We start from the raw sequence: 25,921 nt of genomic DNA on the forward strand, positions 1-25,921 counted from the left end.
TCTGGCCCCTAACTATCAAACTCATTATTAGACTAACTGGAAGAGTTTCTGGAAGTTCTAATAATGGAATATTACTTATTAAGATCTATCCCTTCATTAAGTTTTTTAAAAAGGAGGTATAGGATTCAGAGAACTTTCAAATCATGTTCATGTCTTGTTTACAAAATAAGAGCCAGACTTTATATTCAGTGTCAATTTGTATGTATAAGTTCCACTTTTCTTCTAGTAAACTAAGAAGTTTTGTCAAGTCACTTACATTCATAGAGATAAGAAATCCACCTAACAAAATCTTACTGGAGGAGAGTAAGCATGTCTGATAAATGTGTATGAAGGAAAGCTCTAATTGGTACCTTTTCTATCTGTGTTTCTTCGGAGCAGTCGGTCCACTTGAGAAATGGCCTCTTCCCAGCAATTGTTACTTGCCTGAACATGGGGCTGAATCAACTTTAACTTCTGTTCTAGGATTTGATAAGATTCTGATACTAGTTCTTGTGTTTCTTTAGTACAAACAAGCTTTTCAAGTTCATCTTCAAGAATTATTACCCTGAGTAATAAAGAAAAACAGAAACATTTCTAAAATATTAAATTATAATTCACATAAAATATAAAATTATAATTCACAAGGCTTATTTAAGAAATAAGCGTATAAGACGAAAAGAGTTCTGGGAGATGGAAAGTGGTGACGGTTGCACAACAATGTATATGTACCTAATGCCCCTGAACCATATGCCTAAAAATGATTACATGGTAAGTTTAATGTTAGGTGCATTTTACCACAATGTTTTCAAAAGCTTATAAAGGGTATCACCTATTTATTTAACAATATTTCTTTTATATAGATGAGGCATTTATGAACTGAAAAGATAAATTAAGCTCATTTCCTTAATAGGAAACATAACTGAATCAGGGAAATTAGACATATATATATGTAAACATAGTATAACATAAAAAGTTATAACTAACATTTTATTTCCATTTTACAGATGAGGAATTAGGTGAGAGAGTTGAAGAAACTTGCCCAGAGTTAGCTGACAAGCTGAACCTGAGCACAAAACTATAATACCACAGAAAAATAAAGACCATGTTACAAGAATTCAGAAGAGGAGGAAGTTGCTACAAGCTATGGGTACAGACAGGGAACAGCTAAGGAAGAGGTACTTTTGAGGAAGCACTGAAGGATGGATAAAATCTGAACATGTAGAAAAGATGAGGAAGGTTATTCTAAACGGTACATGGGAAAAGGCATTTATGCAGTTTGTTTGGACTGAAGGAAAGGAGTAAGAAATATAGAAAGGCAGACTATAATCAGGTTATAGCAAATCCTTTCAACAGAATGTTTTATACAGACTTTAGTCCATGCTGCTATACTCTGAAACCAGTGAAGATTTTTGGTTAAGTGAGGAAGCAAATATGTGCCTCAGAAACATTAATTTGGTAGTGAGCACTCTAGAGGCAGAGAGAACAGTAAAAGGGTTAAGGCTCTAGTATACATACACACCTGGGAAGAGCAAAGGGGATGAGGGAGAAGGAGTGAAACATAAAACAAATGTTTAGGTAACACTTCTAAAAATGTGTGCAGCAGTGCTATAGAGCAAATCAGATATGGTTTGTGACTGGTACACTCTGTTTGAAAGGTGACATATAGTACCATATATAGAATATTTCATTTTTAAACAGGAGCCATCCTTCCCATGCATAATCCACAATCTCTGCCAAGGCACAAAGCCCTCTTTCTCATGTCCATCCGGTGTAGCCTCTTTTTTCCCTGAGCCATCTTCCCTCACTCTAATGCATTCTATTAAGTTCTGTGTAGTTCTGATTCTATTGTCAAAAAGTAATTCTTTAGAGATTCTGGCTTTGCCCAATATAGCCTTTCCACTGAAATGTTTTCTCTCACATATACTTTACCTTTGTTGTCCCCTCAAGTAGAGATTACCTTATCTCCCATATTCCCTGTGGGAGATAGGACCGAGTCGGGTTAGCATTCATTCATCTACTTTCTTAGAGCAGTTGCTAGAGACCAGTGAATATCCCTACCTCACAGGTTCTTAATTTCCCCTATGTCCTATCCTTTATAGCAGCCTTATATACCTCAGACAGATGGGTAAAAACTTATCTTCTCAAAATGATTTTCTCACCTTAATTTCTTATTCATTATATCCTTCCTTACTCCAGTGAACTAGCCCTTTGATTTTATTGAGACATCAAATGCTTTTGACCTGTTTTCATTGTTGTTTGTTTTTATCTTACAAAACTGATTCCTGACCCCTCCCCCCTTCTGCTTCCTGCCTGGTATCCAGGGTCAAGTACATCAACTACAATTTTATCAATTCATTACATTCCCATGACCTTCCTGATTACCAATACAACATAAACCCAACCATTCATATGATCCAGTCCTATACTACAAGTATCTGTTACAGAAAAATGTCACTGGACGACTGGATGCTACATTTGACCAAGGCAGAGTACCAATATTACCATGCAAAGTAGAAGATAAACAAATATAAACTATGGGCCCTGCATTTTACTATTCAACTTGGGCTAAAAAGTTTGTCCCCTGGTTCAGAAAATGTCCAAATCTGCTTTATTTTAAAAAATTGTAATATATTATTCTTCAACTATATATAACAATACCTCTTATAACTTACTGTTCCAGTGCTGGCAGATATTTTTCTTAGATTGCAAGGTCCAGTTTAATAGCCCTACTTAAAGAGAGTTAAAACAAGCTCACTGTTTGTAAACATCTCCATTTCAGCTCTCAAACAGAATGAACACCTGCTTTTGTCCTATGTTTCCAGGTTTTGTGTTGAAATCAGACAAAGTGAAAACTATAAATGACGCCCCCAAATTATAGTACCTACAAATCGTTCCTTCTCTGCTACATTCATAGTTATAAACCATTCTTCACGCTGCATGTCTCAATTTTGCTGCTGCTTTCTAGCTAGGACAAAAGCCAACAACCACAACGGCAAAAGAATGAAGCTTGCTAATCATGGGGACATTTTTTTATTTGGCTTCTAAACTTACTCATTCAGTAACGCTTTCAGATGGAGCTGCAAGCTGCGTACTGCTGTGTGAACGTTACTCAGTTCTCTTGACTTCTGTTGAGTTTTGGATAAACGCTGGGGTACTGACTGGTGCTGAGTTTCAAAGTACCGATAAAACTCATAGCTGCGCTTAAGCTCTTCCAAGCAGGCAGAATGAGCATGAGGTAGACCTTGAGTCACATCAGATAACATATGATGAGGCAAAAGTGCTGGAGTAAGTAAGGGCCCGGGAGGTGAATTAGCTGTAGAAAGTAATAGGGCTAACCGTCTGAAGAACTCTGAACTCTGTGCCACCCAGAGTTGAAACAAAACCTAAAAAGAAGAAGGGACTGTATCAATTAAAAAAAAAAAAAATTGGTCAAAATTCAAAACAAACTAGAAATTTGTTTATCTTAACTTCTGGTTAAATTTCTTACTTTATCCTAAGTAATGAATAGCTGAGCTTGAACTAATCCTGAAGATTAGCCAAGAATGTTAGATCGAATTATGTAGTCATGGCATGTGGGAACTTCTAATACGAATATAGCATGTAATACCAGTATATACTTTAGAACAGTTCTATCCCAGAAAAGAAGTGTTGATAACAAGATACATCTATTAGAAGTGAATATTCCTTGATGAATTACTTAAAAATTTTACACAAAGTAGAAGACAGTAGGAATAATGGACCTATAGAAGTCCAAAGAAATGAGTCAGTGATGCATCCAGAATTTAGGGTTCAAAATTATACCACTATTTTGGCGTAGGAAATAGCTAAGAAATAACATAAAAATCAGTCCAGAGCATTCACATTTGAATGTCTGGCATGAAAAACTGCAAAACCCATTCTTGAGAGATACACCCTGAATCAACAAAGGATTTCTCCAGATGTAATTCTGTTCCACATGAGGACATGAGGACAATATCCAACAAATAAACAAATACATAAGGAAGCAATCTAGTATGAATGAGAGTTAGCAGAGAATAAAAAGATAACTGCACACTTTGGATAATTCAGATTTCAATTTTTCATAACCATGAAAGTGGATATTACTTAGATTGCTTTATTAAGTGAACTTTAAGTTATAAAAACAATGAATTAAGGTAACTTAATATAAACCTGTTTTACCATTAACTTATTTTTCTAAACTGAGCAAGGTCAAATTTCTAAACTGCTAAAGACACACTGTCTAGGAATTCTTGAATTTATATAAACAGCTTACCTCGCAAGTCTTCTTATTTAACCATTAAGTTTTGTGACCACATGATTTTCTTTAGTCCTTCATTTGATCATTCATCAAATTCTTGAGCACCTAGATGTGCCAGGCACTGTTCTAGGTGCTGATAATATAACAGAATACACGTGAAAAAAAATCCCTTTCTTGATGGAACTTATATTCAGGTGGCAGGGGGAGCAAAAGATTCTAACAAGTAAAAATTGTTTTTTGGCTGATAAGCTACGGGAAAAAATACAGCAGAGAAGGGGAATAGCAAATGTGTGTTTATATGTGTGTACATGGGGCAAGAAAAGGGAGAGAGAGACAGAAGAGGGGAAAGATGGGGTGGCCCGGAAGGTCTCTGAAAGTGTCATCTGAAGGAACTGAGCCGTGGGGCTATCATCAGGGAGGAGAGTTACAGGGAGCAGGAGGTTTAAGTATAAAGTCCTGTAGTGGGAGTATATAGTACTTGGCACATCTGAAGAACAGCAAGGTCAGTGTCGCTGGGTACATTAAGGGACATCGTGGTAAGAAATGAAGTCCCTGAAATAACTGGCTTTTACTCTAAGAAAAATGGGGAGCCACTGAAGGGTTCTGAGCAGAAGAGTCATATGATCTCAGTTATGCTCCAGGCAGAAGGATATTACAGTAATCCTGGTGGGAGTTAACGGTAGCTTGTACCACAGTGGTCAGTGGTTAAGAGGTGAGCAGTAGTGAGACTCTGGATATACCATGAAAGTAGAACCAATAGAGGCTCTTGATGGATTGTTTATGAGAGAAAAAGTGTCGAAGATGATTTCAGAGTTTTGGGCCACACAACTGAAAGAATCAAGTTGGCATAGCTTACCACCACTTTTAAAAAGACTAATTATCGAATCACTGCCATATTCTCCAGTTAAACCAAAACTAAGAAATATGCATTTCTTCCCATTTGTTGTTTGGATAGGGAAGTGGCTCTGGATGACAGGCTAACCATCACTTATGGGCAAATAGGAAATTTTGATTTAAAGCATTTTCACAAAATGTGGATATATTTTTTAAAGCAGGAAATATACTACTTTATAATGATGAAAAAACTAGTTAAAAATTTGAAGAAAAAGAGACAAGGACTCTATACTCAGTATTTTATATACATCGCCTTTGGGGCACAATGAGGAGGTAGCATTTCTTTCCAAAGGTGCAACACTTGCTAAGTTTTCCTGAGAGAAGATATGTGAACAATAAAATCTAAATCCAAAGGGTATTTTCTTTATAGGACACAGTGAAAATTACAAAGGCGCTGATTTATTTGTAAACCATCTTTCGCTACGTTTTAAAAAAAGCTTTAATTAGTGTTGTTCTTTAGAGAGAGAAATTTTCTTTAAAATTTAATTTACAAAATCCATTTTTAAATTCTTTATCTGGGTACAATGGCAACTATAGAAGGTGGCAAAACAGTTTTTGAACATTACAGAGGTTTTCAGTAGTTTATAAACTCTATAGACTTCAAGATAAAGCTTCTTGCAGAGGTTGACACTCCTGGTAATAACACAACACAATCACTCACTGGTTATAGATTACTTATGCGTCAAGATAAAGTAAAAGTCAAAGAAATACAGTTAGTCTAACTTGTAAAACAACTTGGGTGAGCAAAATGGATTTAGCTAAAACTACCATCTTTTGCAAAAGTGGAATTACTGATTCAAAGCACATGATTTTTAAGGCACTTTGTATGTCAAATTGTATTTTTTTAAAAAAGATTTACTTGAGCGAGAGAGTGAGCATGAGTGGGGGGCATGGTGGAGGGAGAGGCAGAAGCAGACTCCCTGCTGAGTGTGGAGCCTGACTCAGGGCTCAATCGCAAGACCCCGAGATCATAACCTGAGCCGAAGTCAGAAACTTAGTTGACTGAGCCACCCAGGCACCCTATGTTAAGCTGCATTCTGAACAACTTTAGGGAACCAAGGAAACCAATAAGAAAATTATTGTAGCAGCCCAGGTAAGAAATGATGAGGGCTAGAATGAAGATGGAAGGAAGTGATATAGAAGGATGAGTTTAAATATTTTCAAGGTCAAACAAGAATCTACTGACAGACTGGATACAAGAGATTAAAAGGACAGATACGAGGGCTGGTATCCAGGTTTCTAGCTTAGTAAGTTCTCTGGTGCCATTTACTGAAATGGGTTAGAAAGGGGGTAAGAGTAAGTCAAGGCAAATTTCAAGTAACAGTAAAGGAAAAAAAAAAACCGCCCAAAGAATGAGAACATTTATGTGAATTTGAAAAATTTAAAGATGTAGAGACTGATGCAGTCTCAAAACAAAATGGATCTTGGTGTATATGCTGTCAACTACACTTGCACTGGTTTTCACAGTATCAAGTGGAGTTTTGAAGACTAGAAACTAAGAAATATCTAAGTGGAGTTGGCTAAATACTGAAAAAGAATGTAAAGATACTCAGTTGACTATTTAAAACCACTACTAGAATCTCACCTAACACATGGTTCGTGTAACTTGCTTTATTTTGTTTCTTCCATCTTACAATTTTTCTACCACTCATTCCAAAGAATGTACCATAAAAATCATTATCAATCTTATATGACTGAACTTTTCTTTCCAATATTTACTGTTGTAGGACTATCATGAACATACTCTGAGTATATTTTGATTACTCAGATAAATCTTTAAGCTTAAGATTACTGAAGCGTACATACTTTTCTGAAGATTGGTATTAACTGCTAAAGTGAACAAATTTATACTTTTATTACTAGTGTGTGAGGTCTCTCTGCTCATAGATAATGAATATTATCACCTTTCAATATGCTTGGCAAAGTGTCTACTTACTACTAATGAGAATGAAAGTTTTATCATATTTATTGGCCATTTCTATTACTCCTTTTGTGAAGTCAGTCCATGCACCTGACATATCCTGTCTAGGTTTTACATACCTTAGTGCCCTTTATGTAGAGACAATTATATCTACCTTTGTTAAAAATCACTGCAATTTTTTTCATGTAGAAGCTTAATTCTTATATAGTTCAATATATCCTTTTATGCAGATTTTCCAAGGAAAGATGTAGATCTTATAAGTTCTTTATCCAAGTTTGTTAAAACAAAGTCATAGAATCACTCACATTGGTTTTCTATTAATGTAAATTCACTTACCTATAATTTTTATAGTAAGAATTTTAAGTATTTTTGATATCAAAATATAAGGATCTCCCCATCCAATCTTTATGATGCTCTCAACTTTTAAAGACAGCTTCACAAACATCAGGAACGCTATTATGATGATGGTATTCAGCAAACAATAAAAGGGAACAGGTGGACCATTTACATTGTATAGCACAGAGGCAATCCAAGTGCATTTATCTTTTGTTCAGCCCTTTCGTTTCACAGACAGATTACCTTCAAAGCAGGGAGGCTGAAGCCATCTGTAAAGTTATGTGCTTCCTCTTCTGAAATTTGCTCTTCACTAAGTCCCAGGCCCAGCTCCTTAAAAGGCACCACACAGATGTAGTTGGTTACGTTGTCACTCTCAGAGTTCAGGGGGTAGGTTAAATTAGGTTAAGGCAATCAACAAAGCCTTTTCATTTAGAGTATAAAGGGTACAGTGAAACCATACAAAATTAACTTTATAATCTTTATTCTGAACTTTGACTGGAGGTGATGAATGTCTATCTAAAAAAAAAAATCTTGAAATCTACTATATTAACATACCTCAGGTATCTTACAGGATATTTTTGAATAAAGTATCTTTATATCTATCTAAAGAATTAAAAGTTTAACTTTTCACAAGTGCTAAAGTACTAACTTAGTTATTTTTGACAAGTACCTTTTGCAACTGTATTGTGTACTTTATTGTATCATGACTCAGATACTACCGTAAAGACATCTCTCTTCCTCCCAGTGTGCACACTGCAGAACACCATTAGCACTAAGCCTGTTCTATCTGGGTAGTTCCACACAGATTTCTGTTGTTTCTGCTTTCCCCTTCCTCACGGGCATCTATCAATTTACCATGTGATTTTTCCCCCCTTCATCAGTTTTTGTTTTGTTTTTTAATTTAAGGGGTGGGGGAAGGACAGAGGGAGAAAGAGAATCTTAAGTAGGCTCCAAGTCTCGACGCCCAGGATGGAGCCTGATGGCGCTTGATCTCACAACCCTGAGATCATGACCTGAGCCTAAATCAAGAGTCAGATGCTTAACCGACTGAGCCACCCAGGCACCCCCTCTTCAACAGTTTTTGTAAAGAATTAGATCCATACAGTTCTTGATACTGAACTATTTTTATATTTCCAACATACTCTTATCTGGTAATACATAGAACAATATTTTAATATAGTGCTATAGTAAATCTATAAATATTCTATTTAAATATTTTGTATCTCGATCTGTGAGTTTGGTCTAGTTTTTAATTCTATTTATAATTTGTGTTTTGGTACTGCAATTATAGACTCTTCATAAATACAATGATGTGTAGGGGAGGCTTTCTAACGTTTTCTATGGTCTAAACTAGTTTTTTGGAAAGCTATAAAACTACCTGGACCTGATAGTTAAAATTTCTTTTATTCATTTAGTTTTTGAACATGTAATATATTCGCAGGATTAAAAATTCATAGGGTATAAAAAGTTTATAAGGCATTTGAGAGTTACAGTAAAAACTACTTCTTACCCCTGTCCCTTAGCCACCTCATTCTCCTAGCCAAAAGCAAAAGTAATCACTTTTATTAGTATTCCTCAAGATATTCTTGTGTGTCTTTCAAGATACTTTCTTGCATACATGCATACATAAAAGCAAATCCAAATACAAATGTGTATGTGGGAATATGTATACATATGTACACAAGCACACATATTTATTCCCTCGTATTTATCTCCCATATATATATAGTCTCATACACACACACACACACACACACACAATCCCTGCTATGCACAAATGGAAGCATAGTGCAAATAATGCTCTGTACACTTCATTTTTTTTTCAACAACATGATTTGGACATCATTCCCCAGTAGTGCATCAAGAACTTTATCACTTTTCTATAGCTGCAAATTTTCCATTGTTTACATATAACCAGGTGTTTTCTTTTTTAAATGGAATATTTTTTATTACATACCTAATCTCTTTAAGTTTTTGAATTCTTCCTAGGTTAGTTTTGAAGATTTGTATTTTGATAAGAAATTATCCATTTCCTTTTACATTTTCAAAGTTGCTGCCACAAAGTTGTAGATATTATCTCCTTATAATTATTTTACTTTCCTCCATATCTATGGTTGCAGCTCTGTTCCCATTACTAATTTTGTATATTTCTATTATTTTTTACTTTGATCAGGCATGTAAGGGCTTATACTTATTGGTCTTTTCAAAGAAATAGTTTTGGATTCTTTTTTATTTTAATTCCCTTAAGTTTCTTGTGTGGTAAATATGTCCTGGTCCCTGTCTACCTCTGAATCACATCTCATACCCCAACTCCCAACTGCTGTACTCCAATCAGGCACCTGCCACAAGATCTGTATACTCACTGGTCCATCAAAATGGAACATGATCCTTCTCCTCATTCAAATGTCATTTTAAATGTCAACTCCTCAGGGAGGCCTTCCCCTATGATCCAATCAAAAGCTGTAACCTGCCAATCACTCTCTATCCTACTCCGTTGGGTTTTTTTACTTTATAACAGATAATGTGAAAATCTCATCTGTTCACTTTTTATTCATTATCTCATCCACTAGAAGGTAAGAGCCATGAGTACAAGGATCTTGTCTTTCTTGTTCAGTGCTAGGTTCCTATTATCCAGAAGTGACTGGCACAGGAAACTCATAAATTTGCAATCACTGTTAGGCTATCCCTTTTTTACTCCCTTACCTCTCACTAAACTTAAATACCCTGAGGCAGGGACCGTGTCTATTACGTGTACCACCATAAATCCAGTGGCTGGCATATTGCTTGGCACTGAGTTTATTCTCAATAAATATTTACTGAATGAGTAACTACTTGAAGTTCACATGCCACACTACCATATCTCTATTTCTTTCCATATCTTTGCTTCATTCTACTTGGAATGCAGACTCTTATTATACTCAAGGTCAACTCCTTGAAAGCGTTCTTCTGACCCTACTGGCCAAATACATTGTCCTGCTATATTGGAAGTCACCCTGGGCACTTACATTGTTTTATGAATACCAGTTTATCTACTGAATATACTCAAAAGTCTTTAAAAGTAGGTCATACAAGTTTTTACTCTATCTTTGTAACACAAAGCAGGCAGAGGGGGAACTGAATGGACAAGTTCATGACTAAAATTAAAATGCTTTCGATTTCCAAAGAAGTAGTACAATCTGTTATAGCTAAAAAAATAGACTATATATATATATATATATATATATATATATATATATATATAAAGATTTCAAGTCTTAAGTCCTACAGTCAAGACACAACTTCACCTCTTACTAGTTATGTAACACCAAGCAAATCACACAAAGTGGGGAGTTTATTTAGTTTTCCTCCTAAAATGGAGACAAGATCTACCTGGAAAGGTATATATAAAGATATAAAGCACACTGTAAACTTCAAGCATTATATTTATCAGTGCTATAGTACCCAAAATACCGAAGGTACAACTAGTATTTTTGCATTCCATTTACTCATAATTTAAGTGATCTATGACTCTTAACTGAAATTAAGATCCTATACACCTTTATTTCCTGATTAACAGAACTAATTTCCTGATGTAGTAAACTGAAGTGACAAACTTAATGTCATGCAGTCTCTGAGTGTTTATTATACACAAGATACTGTCTAAGCACTTTAGACTCACTAACTCATTTGATGTCAACAAAAACACAGTCAGGAAAAGTACATTGTTATTACCATTTTTAAAATGAATAAAGCAAGGTACAGAAAGTTAAGAAACTTGCTTAAGGTCACCTAGGCAGTAACTGATATAGCCAAAATTTAAACTTAGCCAATCTGACTTGAGAGCCTCTGTTTTTTGAAAAGGGAAGGATTTCCTGTTACCAGTTTATTTCCATGTCATGACACAAATTTGCCGGGTCCAGTAACTTTTAAAAATGTCAGGCCTAGCAAAACCAGATTCTTCTGACATTATTCTTTGGACCAGTAAAGGGAGGGCAGGGCCTTCAAGTTTTTTCCTTGTTGAAACTGAGCCTAGCAAGAACAGAAAAACTTTCTTCCTGTCTGTTATTGTTATTCCCCCTAGAATGCATTTCCAGTTTTAAAATAGAAGTGATGGGGGCGCCTGGGTGGCACAGCGGGTAAGCGTCTGCCTTCGGCTCAGGGCGTGATCCCGGCATTATGGGATCGAGCCCCATGTCAGGCTCTTCCTCTATGAGCCTGCTTCTTCCTCTCCCACTCCCCCTGCTTGTGTTCCCTCTCTCACTGGCTGTCTCTCTCTCTGTCGAATAAATAAATAAAATCTTTAAAAAAAATAAATAAATAAAATAAAATAAAATAGAAGTGATGATGAAAATTAGCTTCAAAATAGGCAATCTCAGTTTACACTTAACTTTTACAGGATGCAACTATACTATCTATATTCGTGACTCTAGAAGCAAATTTATTCTTATATATAGACAGAAAAGGATATTTTTTCAGCATATATAGGGTAGCTAGCCTTGCTGCTTGGAAGTTGGCTCTGACAGTTCTGTAGACAGCTTTCCGAAGACCGATGAGATGTTGACTGGGATGCTGTCCAGCTTTATTAAATGAGCAAGCAGCACTGACCCTGTCAAGCAAACTTGAAAAGTAAAATGTGATACAACTGTACAGGTGTCCTAAAGTTCTTGTTTCCTAAATCCACAATTCTATTAAACTTAGAAAAAAAAATCATTTTTCGTGGTCTTTATTAGAAAATGATTGTAAATATCCCAACTCAGGTTTCATAAATAACCATTTCCCTGATACATATATAGCCACCAAAAAAAAAGACAAATGAAAAATTAAAATCTCAAAGAGTAAAGGCTTCTTTTGATTTGGGGAAACAATAAATTTTAGTCAAAATATAGTAGAAATGTACAAATACTTATGTAAGACATTGCAACTTTTTGATATAGACACTCTACTTGCTAAAATATACTAAAGTGGTACTACTGTACATTGTTTTCAAAACCTGTCTATCTATAATAAGTATGAAAGCCTTAATTACAAATACTTTTACATTCTTAATATGCATTTATGTATGTTCATCAATCATATTTTTGGTCACTTGTACAGAACAATCAAATACTGTGTAGAAATACATTCTGTACCTTCATAAAAGTAGGGTAAAATGACTTACCCACCTGCTGCCACTGGCACTTACCTACTCAAAATGAAGTAGGGGACGCAGAGAGATAACGGGACCAGTGGCCAACAGGGGAATGCAAGTAGAAAGGCAAAGGAAGGGTTACTAGGTAGTAGCATAGCTACTCTCAAAACTATTCAAGAGGAAGCACATTTCATAGCACTTTCCAAAAGATAAATGGGGAGTACCTATTTGCAATAATGATGTATAATATATCATGCTTTTATGAATAAAATGAAAAATAATTACATATTATACAGCTATTGGATAATAGTTTTTTTTACCTAACCAGTAACCTCTCCCAGTAGCAAAACAAAATACTGGAATTTATAAATTTCTTACACTATCTTTAACCACATATTTGCAAAATAAGACCTCTAACTCAAAACTCTTAAAATACTAAACCAAACTAAAATATATTCAGGCATTAAAAATCTATTAAAAAGACAGAGGACAATGACTGATAGGCTTATTTTTAAATAACAAAATGAGGCAAAGAATGGTTAAATTCTTTGCTAGAGTGGACAAACTGAAGTGAACAAAAGAGGACATGTTTTCAATATATGGCACTATTATGTGAGTTTCATTTTACTAATAAATCGGTTTTAAAGATGAAAATATTTCCAAAAAAGTTATGGTTCAAGATTCATTACCCCTCATAATTTTTCTCAATCCATTATCTAGTTAGGTGGAAACAAGTGAAACAATTTTTGCCAACATTTCTTTTGCCTGCTTGCATGTCAATGGATAGAAGTCATAATCCAGAGGTCAAGCATGTCTAGGTGGCCCATTTTAGCTCTTCATGCCAATTCTATAACGTAAATTGGAAAATGACAAAAAGCACAGAATCCCCTATACATGCCTATGCATTAAATGGACACATAGCCACTTTGCTTAACCAGTCAGACTTCTCAATGAAATACTGTGCAAATCAAGAATGAAAAGGAGCTATTACTCAGTGGTGTTTTTAACTTTTAAAATTGAGATGTTCAAACAACTTAATATTTGCTATGCTCTACCAACAAGTAGACTTTAACTACAATAAGAAGGACAAAAATTAACAGAGAACTATTACATGTTGAATTGAGCAGAAAGAGAAGTTATAAAAATCTCTCCCATGGCTTGGATTGTTTAAACACTGTTCTAGAACACAATAGAGTAAAGAATGAGATGACTACTGGAGATTCTTCCACTTCCCTGTTTCGTGATTTTCCACATACAGCTTTTCCTCAGGACTGTTTAAGTTAATAAGCATGGCAGAGTGAAGAACGAGGTGACTACCCAAGGTTCTTCTGCTCTCCCTTGATTTTCCAGATACAAGTAATTAAGAGCAGTACTTATTCTTCACCATATACTTACTTTCTGCCACCTACAGATTGCAAAGGTTATATGAGTTAAATAAATCATTAAATATACTACAGTACAACTGTCATTTGTTAGGTAGGCAGGCAGCCTAGCAGACTGGAAAAAGCTCTAGAGTCGGGTGGACTGGATCTGAACATTTGCTCTACCACATGTAATTGTATGCTTTTAGTTATATACAAAATTACCTAGCACAGTATTTTGAACATAAATGGTGCTCAATAAATATAACCACCCTTTTAATAATAAAATAAATATCCTATATATCCAGTAGCTTAATATTTAATTAAGACTAGACTAGACTGGTGAATATTTAACTTCCTATAAGAATGTGAAACATCATTATTTGCATGATATTCTGAGAGTATTAGTGCCATAATATCTGCTAACATTTACCTAAAGAATATTATTAATGCGTGGCAAAATTTTTCAAAATGAATTCAAGTGCGATACATCTATCATTTAAACTGAGAAAAGAGAGCATCTGGCAGGGAGTAAAGGAAACAAACATTTGTTGGGTAACTTTGCATGCTAGGTTCAATGTTAGGCTCTCTCTATTATCCCATAAAATAATCACGTGGTAACACAGAAATAATCATAATTCTCAAAGCTCTCTGATTTCTCAAAGTAGATAAGCAGAATCATAACTACATGTTAAATCCAACTTATAATGTATTTGTTCTTTCACAGTTGAGACTTAAGTGCCTAAGAAAAACCTACTTTTTTCTATAAATGCAACACAGAAATGAAAATAGGTAATAAATATTCTAATTTATCTGTATAGTAGAAAAGAATTATTTAAAAAATAAAATGAAAAATGAACTCACAGTGTAAATCCTCTGGAAATGACTTCAGTTTCTTGAATGAGACGTAAAGCTTTTCTCACAAGGTTAGTAAAAGCTCGGCTATTTGTTGCTGTATCTTCTAAACGGACACTGTATTTTTTTAGAGTTACTTGTAGTTTGGCTGTCCTCCATAATCTCAAAGCTCTTACGATCAGAAAAATAAATAGAATCACTCCCCATACCAGCCAGGAAGATACAATCCACCAAGTGGGAAGCATAATGAGCAAACTAATAAAGGCAAACAGCACTGAGACATCCCTATAACAGAGAAACCAAGAAAATGATATCCATCAGACTAGAGAAAGATGTGTTAGTCAGTAATTTAGATTTACTAAAATAGATAAAATGCTAGCTTCTTTGTAAAGTGTGACTTAAAAAATGTGACATTTAAACAAGTAATATGAAATAGTTTAAAACTAGCAAATAAACAATGGTGCTTAGGTATTAAAATCTGAGCTAAGTTTAGGTAAAGGACATAAGAAATAGGTGTCTTCTGAAATGACTTTTTTTTCCTCAAAGATATGGACTCTTCTAACCTAAAAACAGAGTTTAAAATCCAATTTTACGGGGCGCCTGCGTGGCGCAGTCGTTAAGCGTCTGCCTTCGGCTCAGGGCGTGGTCCCGGCGTTATGGGATCGAGCCCCGCATCAGGCTCCTCCGCTGGGAGCCTGCTTCTTCCTTTCCCACTCCCCCTGCTTGTGTTCCCTCTCTCGCTGGCTGTCTCTGTCAACTAAATAAATAAAATCTTTAAAAAAATAATAATAAATAAAATAAAATAAAATCCAATTTTACAAATTTAAAAGTAAAAATAATTTTTATTAATTTTTAATATTAAAATGTATTTTAATATTGTCATGAGTTCTTTTCCCAAAGTCAGATACTAATTATTTGCAAAGAAATAAGTATGTCAAGAAAATATAAGTATTTTTCCAGTAGAAATAATACACTCGAGTAACTGTTTCAGTAAAGTCATCTAATTTTAATAATTATTATCATAAATCTGGAATACATATACTTACCGCAGCCCATAATATGCACAAACTTTGTACTTTTACACTGCTTTAAGTAAAAATATATATGAGATTTTTTTCCTCTAGATTAATTATAAATCTACAGACTAAACTACATCTTTTAAGCAATGAAGGCTTTGATAAAAATGCATATAAGAAAAAGGTGACTATAGGGAGATGTGTCTGAGGATATCTAAAAAGACATAAACAATACTTGAAGACAGTTATAATCAAATTATAAAGAAAGTCACATGTAAGAATGCTTCCTAATAAATATTTATCTGCCCTAATTTCTCTTGGAATCTTAACTTTCAGATGATACTGGTAATATCAAAGCAAAATCTCATCATATACTTTCATGCATTAATAGCGAAGTCTAAGTATTTACAAGCCTCAGGGTTGTTTAATCACATCTGTGCCTAAAGGAAACTTGAGAGTTAAAGCTGTAAAATTCTTAAAACCCTGGTTCCCTCTAGCAGCTCCTTGCATTCTTATATTTGTAAAGGATAAGATGCTTTACTTCATCAGGATTTGGAAGACATACTTTGCTACCTGTTACAATATGAAGCATTTGTCAACATGACAGGAGAGACAGATAAATTCAGAAATTTGAGGCCAATGTTATGTAACTACCTGTATAACTTGAATAGTTCAAGCAATGATTTTGTTCACTTAATAAACTCATACTTTAATAGGAAGAGGACATGAACAATTCATATATACAATCCTTTTGCTGTTTGTTCTAAAAACATAGGACTTCCACATTAGACCCAAATACTTCAAGTAGTTGAAAAGTTTTAGGATTGAATTGTCAGTCTATTTTCTATGGCTTCTCGGCCAAGAAAGCAAGAATTGACAGTTTACCTCCATGTTCCATCCTATTTTTTGATGTTTCTACAGTGTGTTTATGATATAATCTATTAATTTTAAAGATACATAAAGAACTGGCAAGGACTGCATACACACACGTGTATAGGCATATGGGTAAGAGAGATTCTTGGGGCACATGTTATGCCTGCTTGTTGGGTTATTAAACACAGAAGTAATTATACTGAATTAAAAATATGTAATAATCGGATTTTTTTAAACCTCTGGGGTATCGTTACATTAATTACAATGTTAAAATATACGGAATGTTTATAATTTCTTTACAGTGGAGAATATGATGATGGATTTCCTCTGCTAATACCATATATGTAAGCAAGGGATAGATGTTTTCTGGACAGTACCAAATATTAGGGGTTGCCAGGGAGCAAAGTGTTGGAAGGTGTCCATTTTCCTGTTGTTGAGGTTGCCCTGCAGACAGGATACTGGGATCAAGTAGCTCAATCAGCTCCACATCCTCTTGTAACAGGACTTCCTGTTGCAGGATGGTATGTAGTGAGTCGAGTCGGAATCCAATATCCTTGCCATTAAAAAACCGGAAGAGAGGCATTATTACATACATAATTTTGTATTAAATGCTAAGCTCCTGATGTGCTAACAAAATTTAGGGTATTTATTTTCAGTATGGCCTCCAAGGGGAAGATACAACAGTCCAATCTATCTTTAGTATGATGTATGGGGTTTTAGTTTCACCATAAATGTGAAACAATAAAAACTGAGATGGATGTTATTGAGCCACCAGATGTGAAATATAAATTTTTAATAACGAAATGTGAAGTAACTAAAGACTAATAAACCCGTCTAGTTAAGCCTAATTAAATTGTTGGAACAGAGCATGGAAACTATAATCCTGTAACCTAAATTGCTGCCCCTGGATACTGTTACAGTGAGAATTAAATCAGTAGGATCCAGGCCTTCTAAAAATGGACATTCGGATATTAAAAACACAACATTAAGGAATGTAATGCAAAACCACACTAATATGTGCATAGCACTTTATAGTTTACAAAATGCTTTCACATATACTAGCTCATTTATTTTTTCCTCTTTCCTTCTATCTATTAAAAAATATTATATATACCAAGAACCACGCTTGACACCAAGGGCATGAAAAATGAGCATAACATACAAGTCTCTACTCCTTATTAAAGAGTTCACAGTTTAATGAAGAGGACTGAAAAGTAAGCGGTTACAGCATAATGTGCAAAGAAGTTCGATGAGTTAGACCTGGGTTATTATGAAAATGGCAGAAAGGAACCAAAACTTGTAATGAAGTCAGAGAAAGGAAAAGAGGTGATCCCTGAGCTGAGTCTTAAAGTATGAACAAGAACTGACCAGATAAAACAGTTGGAAGAGGGGGATGGGAAGAACAAAATCCTCTTTAGAACTTCAAGTCATTGCTTTTAGTTTCACATAGAGTGTACATGGTAAAAAGGTGAGAGATGAGGGAACCTGGCTGGCTCAGTAGCAGGAGCATGCAATTCTTGATCTCAGGGTTACGAGTTTGAGCCCCACGTTGAGTGTAGAGATTACTTAAATAGATAAATTAAAAAACAAAAACAAAAAAGGTAAGAGATGAAGTAACAATATTAGAGTACACAGGTTAACTTTCACAGTAACCCCCATGATGTACATCTTCATCCTTCTCTCTGTTCTACTGAGGAGAAAACTAAAGCCTGAAGAGATTAACTTTCCAAAATGCTGATTTCAAATCCTAAGTCTTTGGTAATCAGTTACACTTCCCTACATAGAGTCTGCTGTACGAGAAAATTTGAAGTTTTATTATGCATTAAATTTAAGAACAGAATGATCCTACTGTAAGATAAAAATAAAGAGAACTTTTAATGGACAAGGCCTTTAGCTATTAAAGTAAAACCAATTAGGTCTAGGGTTTCAAGGCAATGGGTCTGCTCTTAGCCAGTTAACTATTCCTACACAAGAGCCTACCCACCCTGCTTAAGCTGATCATAATGGGGACTAAATAGGGATGCAGTGATCCATATACCCAACTATTGAGTGAATGTCCTCTTGATTGTGTGTTATACATTACTTTTAGAGAAGGAGAAGAATGTTTTTAATTAACATTAGTCCTATAGGGATACATTTATTGATTTTTTTCTTTTTTTAAAGAAAGCTCTACTCCCCGGGGGCGCCTGGGTGGCTCAGTAGGTTAAGCATCTGCCTTGGGTTCGGGTCATGATCCCAGGGTCCTGGGAGCCCCCCACAATGAGCTCCCTGCTCAGCAGCTTCTCCCTCTGCCAGCTGCGCCCTCCCCCGCTCATGCTTGTGCACTCTCTCACTCTCTCTCTGAAATAAATAAAATCTTTTAAAATAAGGAAAGAAGAAATTAGAAAAAAGATCTATGCCCAATGTGGGGCTTGAACTCACAACCCCAAGATCAAGAGTCACATGATCTACCTACTGAGCCAGGCAGGCACCCCTTTATCGATATTAATTCTCTAAAACAAAAACATCTTCCTGGAATGATGGTCATCTTTTTAGCCTGGTATGGCATTTTTAGCATCTACTGACACACCCTGCACGTACCTGTGCAGTACTTTTGTTTCATATTTGAACCATTGCCTCTTCTCTCTTCTTTCTCTCCCTTTCCTTTTTCCTTTCTCTTTCTTTCTTTCTTTTTCCTTCCTTCCTTTTTTAAAAGTACAGTTATCACACAATGTTACATTAGTTTCAAGTGTACAACACAGTGATTTGACAACTCCATACATTATGTTAGGCTCACCACAAGTGTAGCTACCATCTGTCATCATACAATACTATTACAGTAGCACTGACTGAAGTCCCTGTGCTATGCCTTTCATCCCCATGACTTATTCATTCTATAATTGGAAGCCTGTACCTCCCACTCCTCTTCACTCATTTTGCCCATTCTTCTATCCCCCCACCCCTCTGGCAACCATGTTTGTTTTCTGTATTTATGGGTGTGTTTCTACTTTTTTGTTCTGGTTTTTAGATTCCACATATACATGAAATCATATAGTATTTGTCTTTCTCTGACTTATTTCACTTAGCATAATATCCTCTAGGTCCATTCATGTTGTTGCAAATGGCAAGATCTCATTCTTTTTTTATGGCTAATATTCATGGTATATAACTATCATTTCTTCTTTATCCATTCATCTATTGATGGACACTTTGGTTGCTTCCATATCTTGGCTATTGTAAGTAATGCTGCAATAAACATAGGGGCTATTGTAAGTAATGCTGCAATAAACATAGGGGTGTATTTATCTTTTTGAATTAGTGTTTTTATTTTCTTTGGGTAAATAGCCAAATAGTGGAATTACTGGATTAAATGGTTTTTCTAATTTTTTGAGGAACTTTCATAATGGTTTCTACAGGGGCCACACAAATTTACATTCTCACTAACAGCATGAGGGTTCCTTATTCTCCACATCCCTGGAACATTTATTTCTTGTCTTTTGGTACAGGCATTCTGGTACAACAGGTGTCAGGTTGTATCTCATCGTGGTTTTGATTTGCATTTCCCTGATGATTAGGGATGCTTAGCATCTTTTCATGTGTCTCCCTTCTCTCCTCAGAATCATGATTCTGGGCGCCTGGGTGGCTCAGTCAGTTAAGCGTCTGACTCTTGATTTTGGCTCAGGTCATGATCTCAGGGTCGTGAGACTGAGCCCTGCCTTGGGTTCTGTGCTTAGCACGGAGTCGGCTTGGGATTCTCTCTCTCCCTCTCCCTCTGCTCCTTTCCCTGCTCTCTCTCTCCCCAAAATAAATAAATAAATAAATAAATAAATAAATAAATAAATAAAACCTTAAAAAAAAAATCAGAATTCTAACATTAGGAACCAATTAATTAATTGACACTCCACCCCACTTTCATAAACAGAATAGCATAATTCACTTTATACCACTGTTAGGGAAGGGTTCCCACCCCCATGGGAAGCAAGGTGGGTAGGAGGAGGAACACGGCAGCTTTTCAAGTAATCTTTGAAATAAATCTCCACACATTGGCCTTATTATTTGATTTGATTATTTTTCCATACAAAGCAATATTAAAATATTAAGGATTAAAAATTAAGTTTTTGCTACAAAAGCTTTAAATTGTACCTTTTATGAGACCTCTGTGACCTATATATGGGTTATTAAAGAAGCCTAACTAAAGGAAGGCTAAGGCTCACAGAGAGGGGGAAAGCTATTAATGTAGAATGGGAGATTTCCCTCTTCGTAGCTCCTTGAATAGAACTGCTTAATCAGGTACACACTTTCTTTAACACCATCCTTGGCATCAGACCTGTGTGCAAAACTGGGTTGTTTCCTCAAAACTATTGTGCTTTGAGGCAATACTAATAGCTTTGGGAATATCTGATTCAAGAATGTGACAAACTGAGGCACCTGGGTGGCTCAGCTGGTTAAGCGACTGCCTTGGGCTCAGGGCGTGATCCCAGGGTCCTGGGATGGAGCCCCATGTTTCTCTCTCTGTGTCAAATAAATAAGATCTTTAAAAAAAAAAAAAAAAGAATGTGACAAACTAACCACCTACAATCACCCAAACATACAAAAAAACTTCAAAGTCACTCTAAATAACTAATGCAGTATTATCTAGTAACTCTACTGCCTCTACAAAGGAAGAATTTGAACTATATTCTGATCATTATAGCTATAATAGTAAATCAGATTAAATCAATGAATCAAAATTTTTTAAGGATAAATTCTAAAATTGTGTATTTGCAATATGACAATCACATTAGTGGGAAAATAGACACCTGCTAATATTAAGAAACATTTCACAGTAACCCTATTTGAACTCAGGTCCAACTCTCAAATAAATGAAGATATTTAAAAGGTACTACTTCTGACTGACTAAATATTAGTAGGTATCATCTGTATGGCTGGGTGCTCTGTGTTGTGGGGAGGTGTACCATGCTAACTCTGGCTCACCCTCAATAAGTTTGAGTGCCAAGACATAGTTAGTACCTAGGTTTATATCCTGGTTCTACATCTTAAGTTAGTAACTTCTCTGTTTCAGTTTCCTCATCTGCAAAATGAGGATAAGAATAGTACCTACTTCATAGTGTTGTCGTGAGAATTAAGTCAGTCAATATTTATAAAATATTAAGTGTCTGGTACACAGTAAACACTTACATAATAGATACAATGTAAGTGTTAGCTGTTAATGTTGTTAGTACACATGAAATAATTAAAATACAATAAAGAAAAGCACACATAATAGAATACAAAACCCACAAAACATAGCATGAGTAATTATTACTACATTGTTGAAGAAAATAAGAGATCCAATAGGCTGAAGTTTGTGGGAAAGGCCTGAGGAAGAGTTAGGACTGTTTATTGAAAAGACTGCAATAAAAGAGAAAAAATGGAAAGAATTCTACCATAGTACAAAAGCACAAACACAGACATACAGAATAGATACGGAATAAAAGAAAAGGAAGACTGGGTTGGCTGATGAAAATATTGGCTGGAAAGACAGTTTAGGACCAAATTATGTAGACTCTTTCATGCTGAAGTGATGAATTAGATTTGATTTGATGGGTAAACAGGGATCTTTTAAAGATCTGAATGGAAAAATGGTATGAGAAGGTTAACTCAGAAGATTTCTGCCTATGTGGAATAAAAGGGTATGAGAAGCACAGCTAAAGAATAAAGAGATTTCTGTTTTTACTCCTAGGGTTGGAGAAGGGAACTATTCATGTGTCAATATATTTCAGTGATCTTTTATATTTTTTAATATATAGTGTTGTTTCATAAAGTTGATGAGGACCAAATGAGATAACATGTGTGAAAGCACTTTACAGGCTAACAAGTGCTTAAAAAGTGCTAATACCCCTACCATTATAGTTGTTATAAAAGAACTTTTTAAAAAATCTTCAACAAGTATTACTTTAATAAAAAGGAGTAATGGCAAAAGGTTCAGCTATCATGGAGCAACTGCCAGTATTTTTATAAAAGGAAAGAGGGACTGGTTCAATATCTGTATTGCCAACAAAACTTTTAAATATGTCATAGTCAAGGGAAAAGTCAAGCATCTCATGCCAGAAGCCACAGGGTATTTCCTTGTTCCATTACTAGTAAATTATTTCTTTGGTATGTACTTCTTACAGTTCTCTATAACACAGGCACAAAAGGGCTGCATATAAAGCTGGCACTTTACAGTGAAACATGTGGCCAGTGACAAAGGACCAAGAATGAAAAGATCAGGACTATGTAGACTACAACTAAGCCACAGAAAAATGTATTTGGATCCATATACCTTACCACAGTCCTAGTATCACTGAAGAATGAGGATGGCTCCACCTGGATAGAGAGGATATTCTACGTAGGTGAAAAGACACTTCATTGACCTTCTCAACATACCTACAAAGATGAAACCCTGAACAGAGAACTTGCCCATCTGGATTGCTAAAAAAGTAATTTTAGTCAGTCAATACATAATAATACTCAAGCTAGAGAGGTAGTATGTTATAATGGAGAGCCTAGGCTTTGAAACGGGAGACCTGAGTTCAAATTCTAACTCTATCACTTTCTAGCTGAACATTCTTAAACAATTCACTTAATAAGTATTTGTAAACAAAACTGAACTGTCTGCATCTCAGGCTTTCTAATTGGTAAAATGCACTAAACCTTTTAGTGTTTGGATTACCAAATCAAAATGTGAAAGCACTTTGTAAACATCTCTTTACAAATGGTAATTTACAAGAATGATAATTATCATCTTAAGGTCATAGGCCAGCAGAGGATCCTGAAATCTGCTTACTTGTAACTTGATTACTCCTTCTGAGAGCCATGAGAACTTCATAATTCCAATTTTTTAGCTATACTACCTGGATTTTGCACTGCTTAGGATGTACAAAGTTGAAGCACTCTCTCTTGGGGATCAGCAGTCAAATACCAGATCTATTACAGTTGAGAGTAGGGGGGGGAAAAAAGCAAGCCTCACAGGAATCACAAAGACTCTCAATGGTCACAACCCCAAGTCTTTGGAAAATTCTGTGATTATTAGTCTTGGGAGACTAAATTTTACATATGAAATTATCAGAGAATGATAGATTAACAATAAATAAATTAGGGGGGAACCACTTTGATTCTGCCCAAACTTTGTAATCATAGACTGTGAGATAAGGATACAGACAGTCAAGCTAATGAAAAGCAAGAAGATCTCACTAATAGATATATTCCCTTCCCTACTGAGAGGAATACTTGTCAATGGAGGAAGACGGCAGCAGGAAATTAGTAACCTAACAAGTAAGTATCAATAACTACCAGTATATTCTATTTTAAATGGCTAATAACCTCTTGGAAGAACCAGGAAATAATACTGGTAAATCCAAATTCAAATATCCACAATTACGGAACAATTTCTTGGTCTTTTTTCTTTTTTTTTTAGGTGATACCAACAAACTTTATTAACACTTCACGAAGCAGGCAGTCTCCTTTCAGAGAACGGCCCAGATTTTCTATTTAGAATCAATTACTGCCCAAAAGTAGCAAAACAAATTCTGATTCATTAGATTTTGTCACTAGTAAACTGGAGCCCCGAAAACTGACAAAAAGAAGTAGAGCAAACACTTACCAACTTGTGAAGTAAGTCATCTTTCTTATTGTACTGAGAAAAAATCCAACTTTTGATGGTTTCAGCCACTTTTAACAGGATGCCTTGCTAAAGGAGATGAATGACATTGTATAGGATTTATTAAACCACCCCAAACAGCAGAAAAACTTCAAATAACTTACTTCTAATTAATCAGAATTTTTATTAGAAAAAGGGAGAAAAAATCATCTAGGTTATATCCTTTGTCAATATGTCTCAGGCTCCTTAATAATTCCCAGATTTACTTGCACATCAGAATCACCTGGAGATTTTAGTTAGAAATATTCTTGGGTCCCCGAACTATAGGTTCAGATTCAATTAGGTTTTGAATGAGACCTGAAAGCAGATTTTTTAAAGAGCACTCAGAAGTTATCCTGATGCAGCCCATTTATTGGGTACACCATATACCATCTATGTCAAGATGATGATAGTATGTATTCCAAAATGAAAACCATAGGATGCTCTAAGTTCTCAAATACTAAGAACATTTCATTCCACAACACTAAGGCAGAAAGACATTTTAACCAATTTTAGAAAAAGTGTCTCATATTGAAATAAAAGTCATACTGAATCAACTAAAAATTTAAATTACCTTAATGTTAATAGCCCATTTCCATGCTAGTAAATGGAGTTTACATTCATTTAGTGGTTACTATATCCTGGGTACTGAAAAAGGGTCATAGGAACAAAGATGGATACACGTAACTGCTGTTTTCAAGAACTTAGTATAGAAGAGATGGTATGAATAATTACAAACCAACATAAAATATGGGAAAGTGTGGGAAAAGAAGTCAAGAGGTGCTAACGCTGAAGCTATGCCCTAACAGTTGAGCATGAATTTAGTAAAGGAGGGAAGAACATTCTGGGCAAGAGAACAGGATGAAGAAAGGGGACAGCCATGGAAGTATGTCACAGGCATGGTGGCATGGTCTGGGACAGGCTAACATCAAAGGGAAGAAGGGAACAGTTATGATCACTGAGAGGGGTTTTAAAGGACTTTGGTCTTATATGCCCTAATAGTTTACTTTATCCTGTAGGCTGTGAGGAGCCACTAAAGATTTTTAAGCAAGGAAATGTAACAATAAAAATCAGCATTTAAGAAAAATAACTGGCTACAGTACACAGGCAAGCCTGGCAGGAAATGACTGTGCCAAAAAGCCTGATTAGGAGGATATTTAATAGTCCTGCTAAATAATGACAAAGGCCTCAAGTAGGGTAGCAAAAATGGTAATGGATAAGGGTTGGATTTTAGAGACATAAGAAGTTCACCTGATATATCTTTCAGTGACCAAATTAATGTGGGAGTGATAGGAAATCTTAAGATAACTGAGAGAATGGTAATTTGGGAATATGGAAAGAATACTTTGTTTTATACATATGAATCTGAGTTTCCTGGGACACAGGCCAGGTGAAAATGTTTAACAAACGTCCAGAACTCAGTGAAGACAGAGAATGCACGTAAGTGGCCAATGAGGGCAAGAAAGTAGATGAGATCACTCAGAAAAACAGACCAAGCAGAGAAGAGGCCTGATGCTAAAACTTTATGGAAGGAACATCTAAGAATAATCACAGGAAAAGAAACTAGAAAAATATACAGAACATGAATATTCACGGTGAGAATACCAGTAAGAGTACTCAATAAGTACTTCACAATAACATTAAAAAATAAAAGTTAAAAAAGGGCAATTAAGGCTAGTGAC

General features: G+C 35.3%; 2 protein-coding genes across 11 annotated transcripts in view; one reads left to right on the forward strand and one right to left on the reverse strand.

The window, feature by feature from the left end:
- LOC113256142 (uncharacterized protein C3orf20 homolog) overlaps positions 1 to 25,921 on the forward strand; it is a 159,241-nt gene that overhangs the window by 117,169 nt on the left and 16,151 nt on the right. The window lies entirely within an intron of this gene.
- Positions 1 to 25,921, reverse strand: part of VEZT (vezatin, adherens junctions transmembrane protein) — a 61,890-nt gene that overhangs the window by 10,038 nt on the left and 25,931 nt on the right. For 4 of the 10 annotated variants that reach the window (XM_044384518.3, XM_044384522.3, XM_057316546.1 and 1 more), the window contains exons 3-10: positions 24,204 to 24,290; positions 22,889 to 22,927; positions 16,978 to 17,153; positions 14,721 to 14,996; positions 11,836 to 11,985; positions 7,632 to 7,779; positions 3,031 to 3,362; positions 351 to 544 (exon numbers count right to left, since the gene is read on the reverse strand). In XM_044384518.3, coding sequence (XP_044240453.1) covers positions 351 to 544; positions 3,031 to 3,362; positions 7,632 to 7,779; positions 11,836 to 11,985; positions 14,721 to 14,996; positions 16,978 to 17,153; positions 22,889 to 22,927; positions 24,204 to 24,290 — 1,402 coding nt within the window. The remainder of the gene's footprint in view (positions 1 to 350; positions 545 to 3,030; positions 3,363 to 7,631; positions 7,780 to 11,835; positions 11,986 to 14,720; positions 14,997 to 16,977; positions 17,154 to 22,888; positions 22,928 to 24,203; positions 24,291 to 25,921) is intronic. The other 6 variants (XM_026499867.4, XM_048218245.2, XM_057316549.1 and 3 more) reach the window with 3 other exon arrangements.

Source organism: Ursus arctos, unplaced genomic scaffold, assembly GCF_023065955.2.
Source record: "Ursus arctos isolate Adak ecotype North America unplaced genomic scaffold, UrsArc2.0 scaffold_21, whole genome shotgun sequence".
Lineage (NCBI taxonomy): Eukaryota > Metazoa > Chordata > Mammalia > Carnivora > Ursidae > Ursus > Ursus arctos.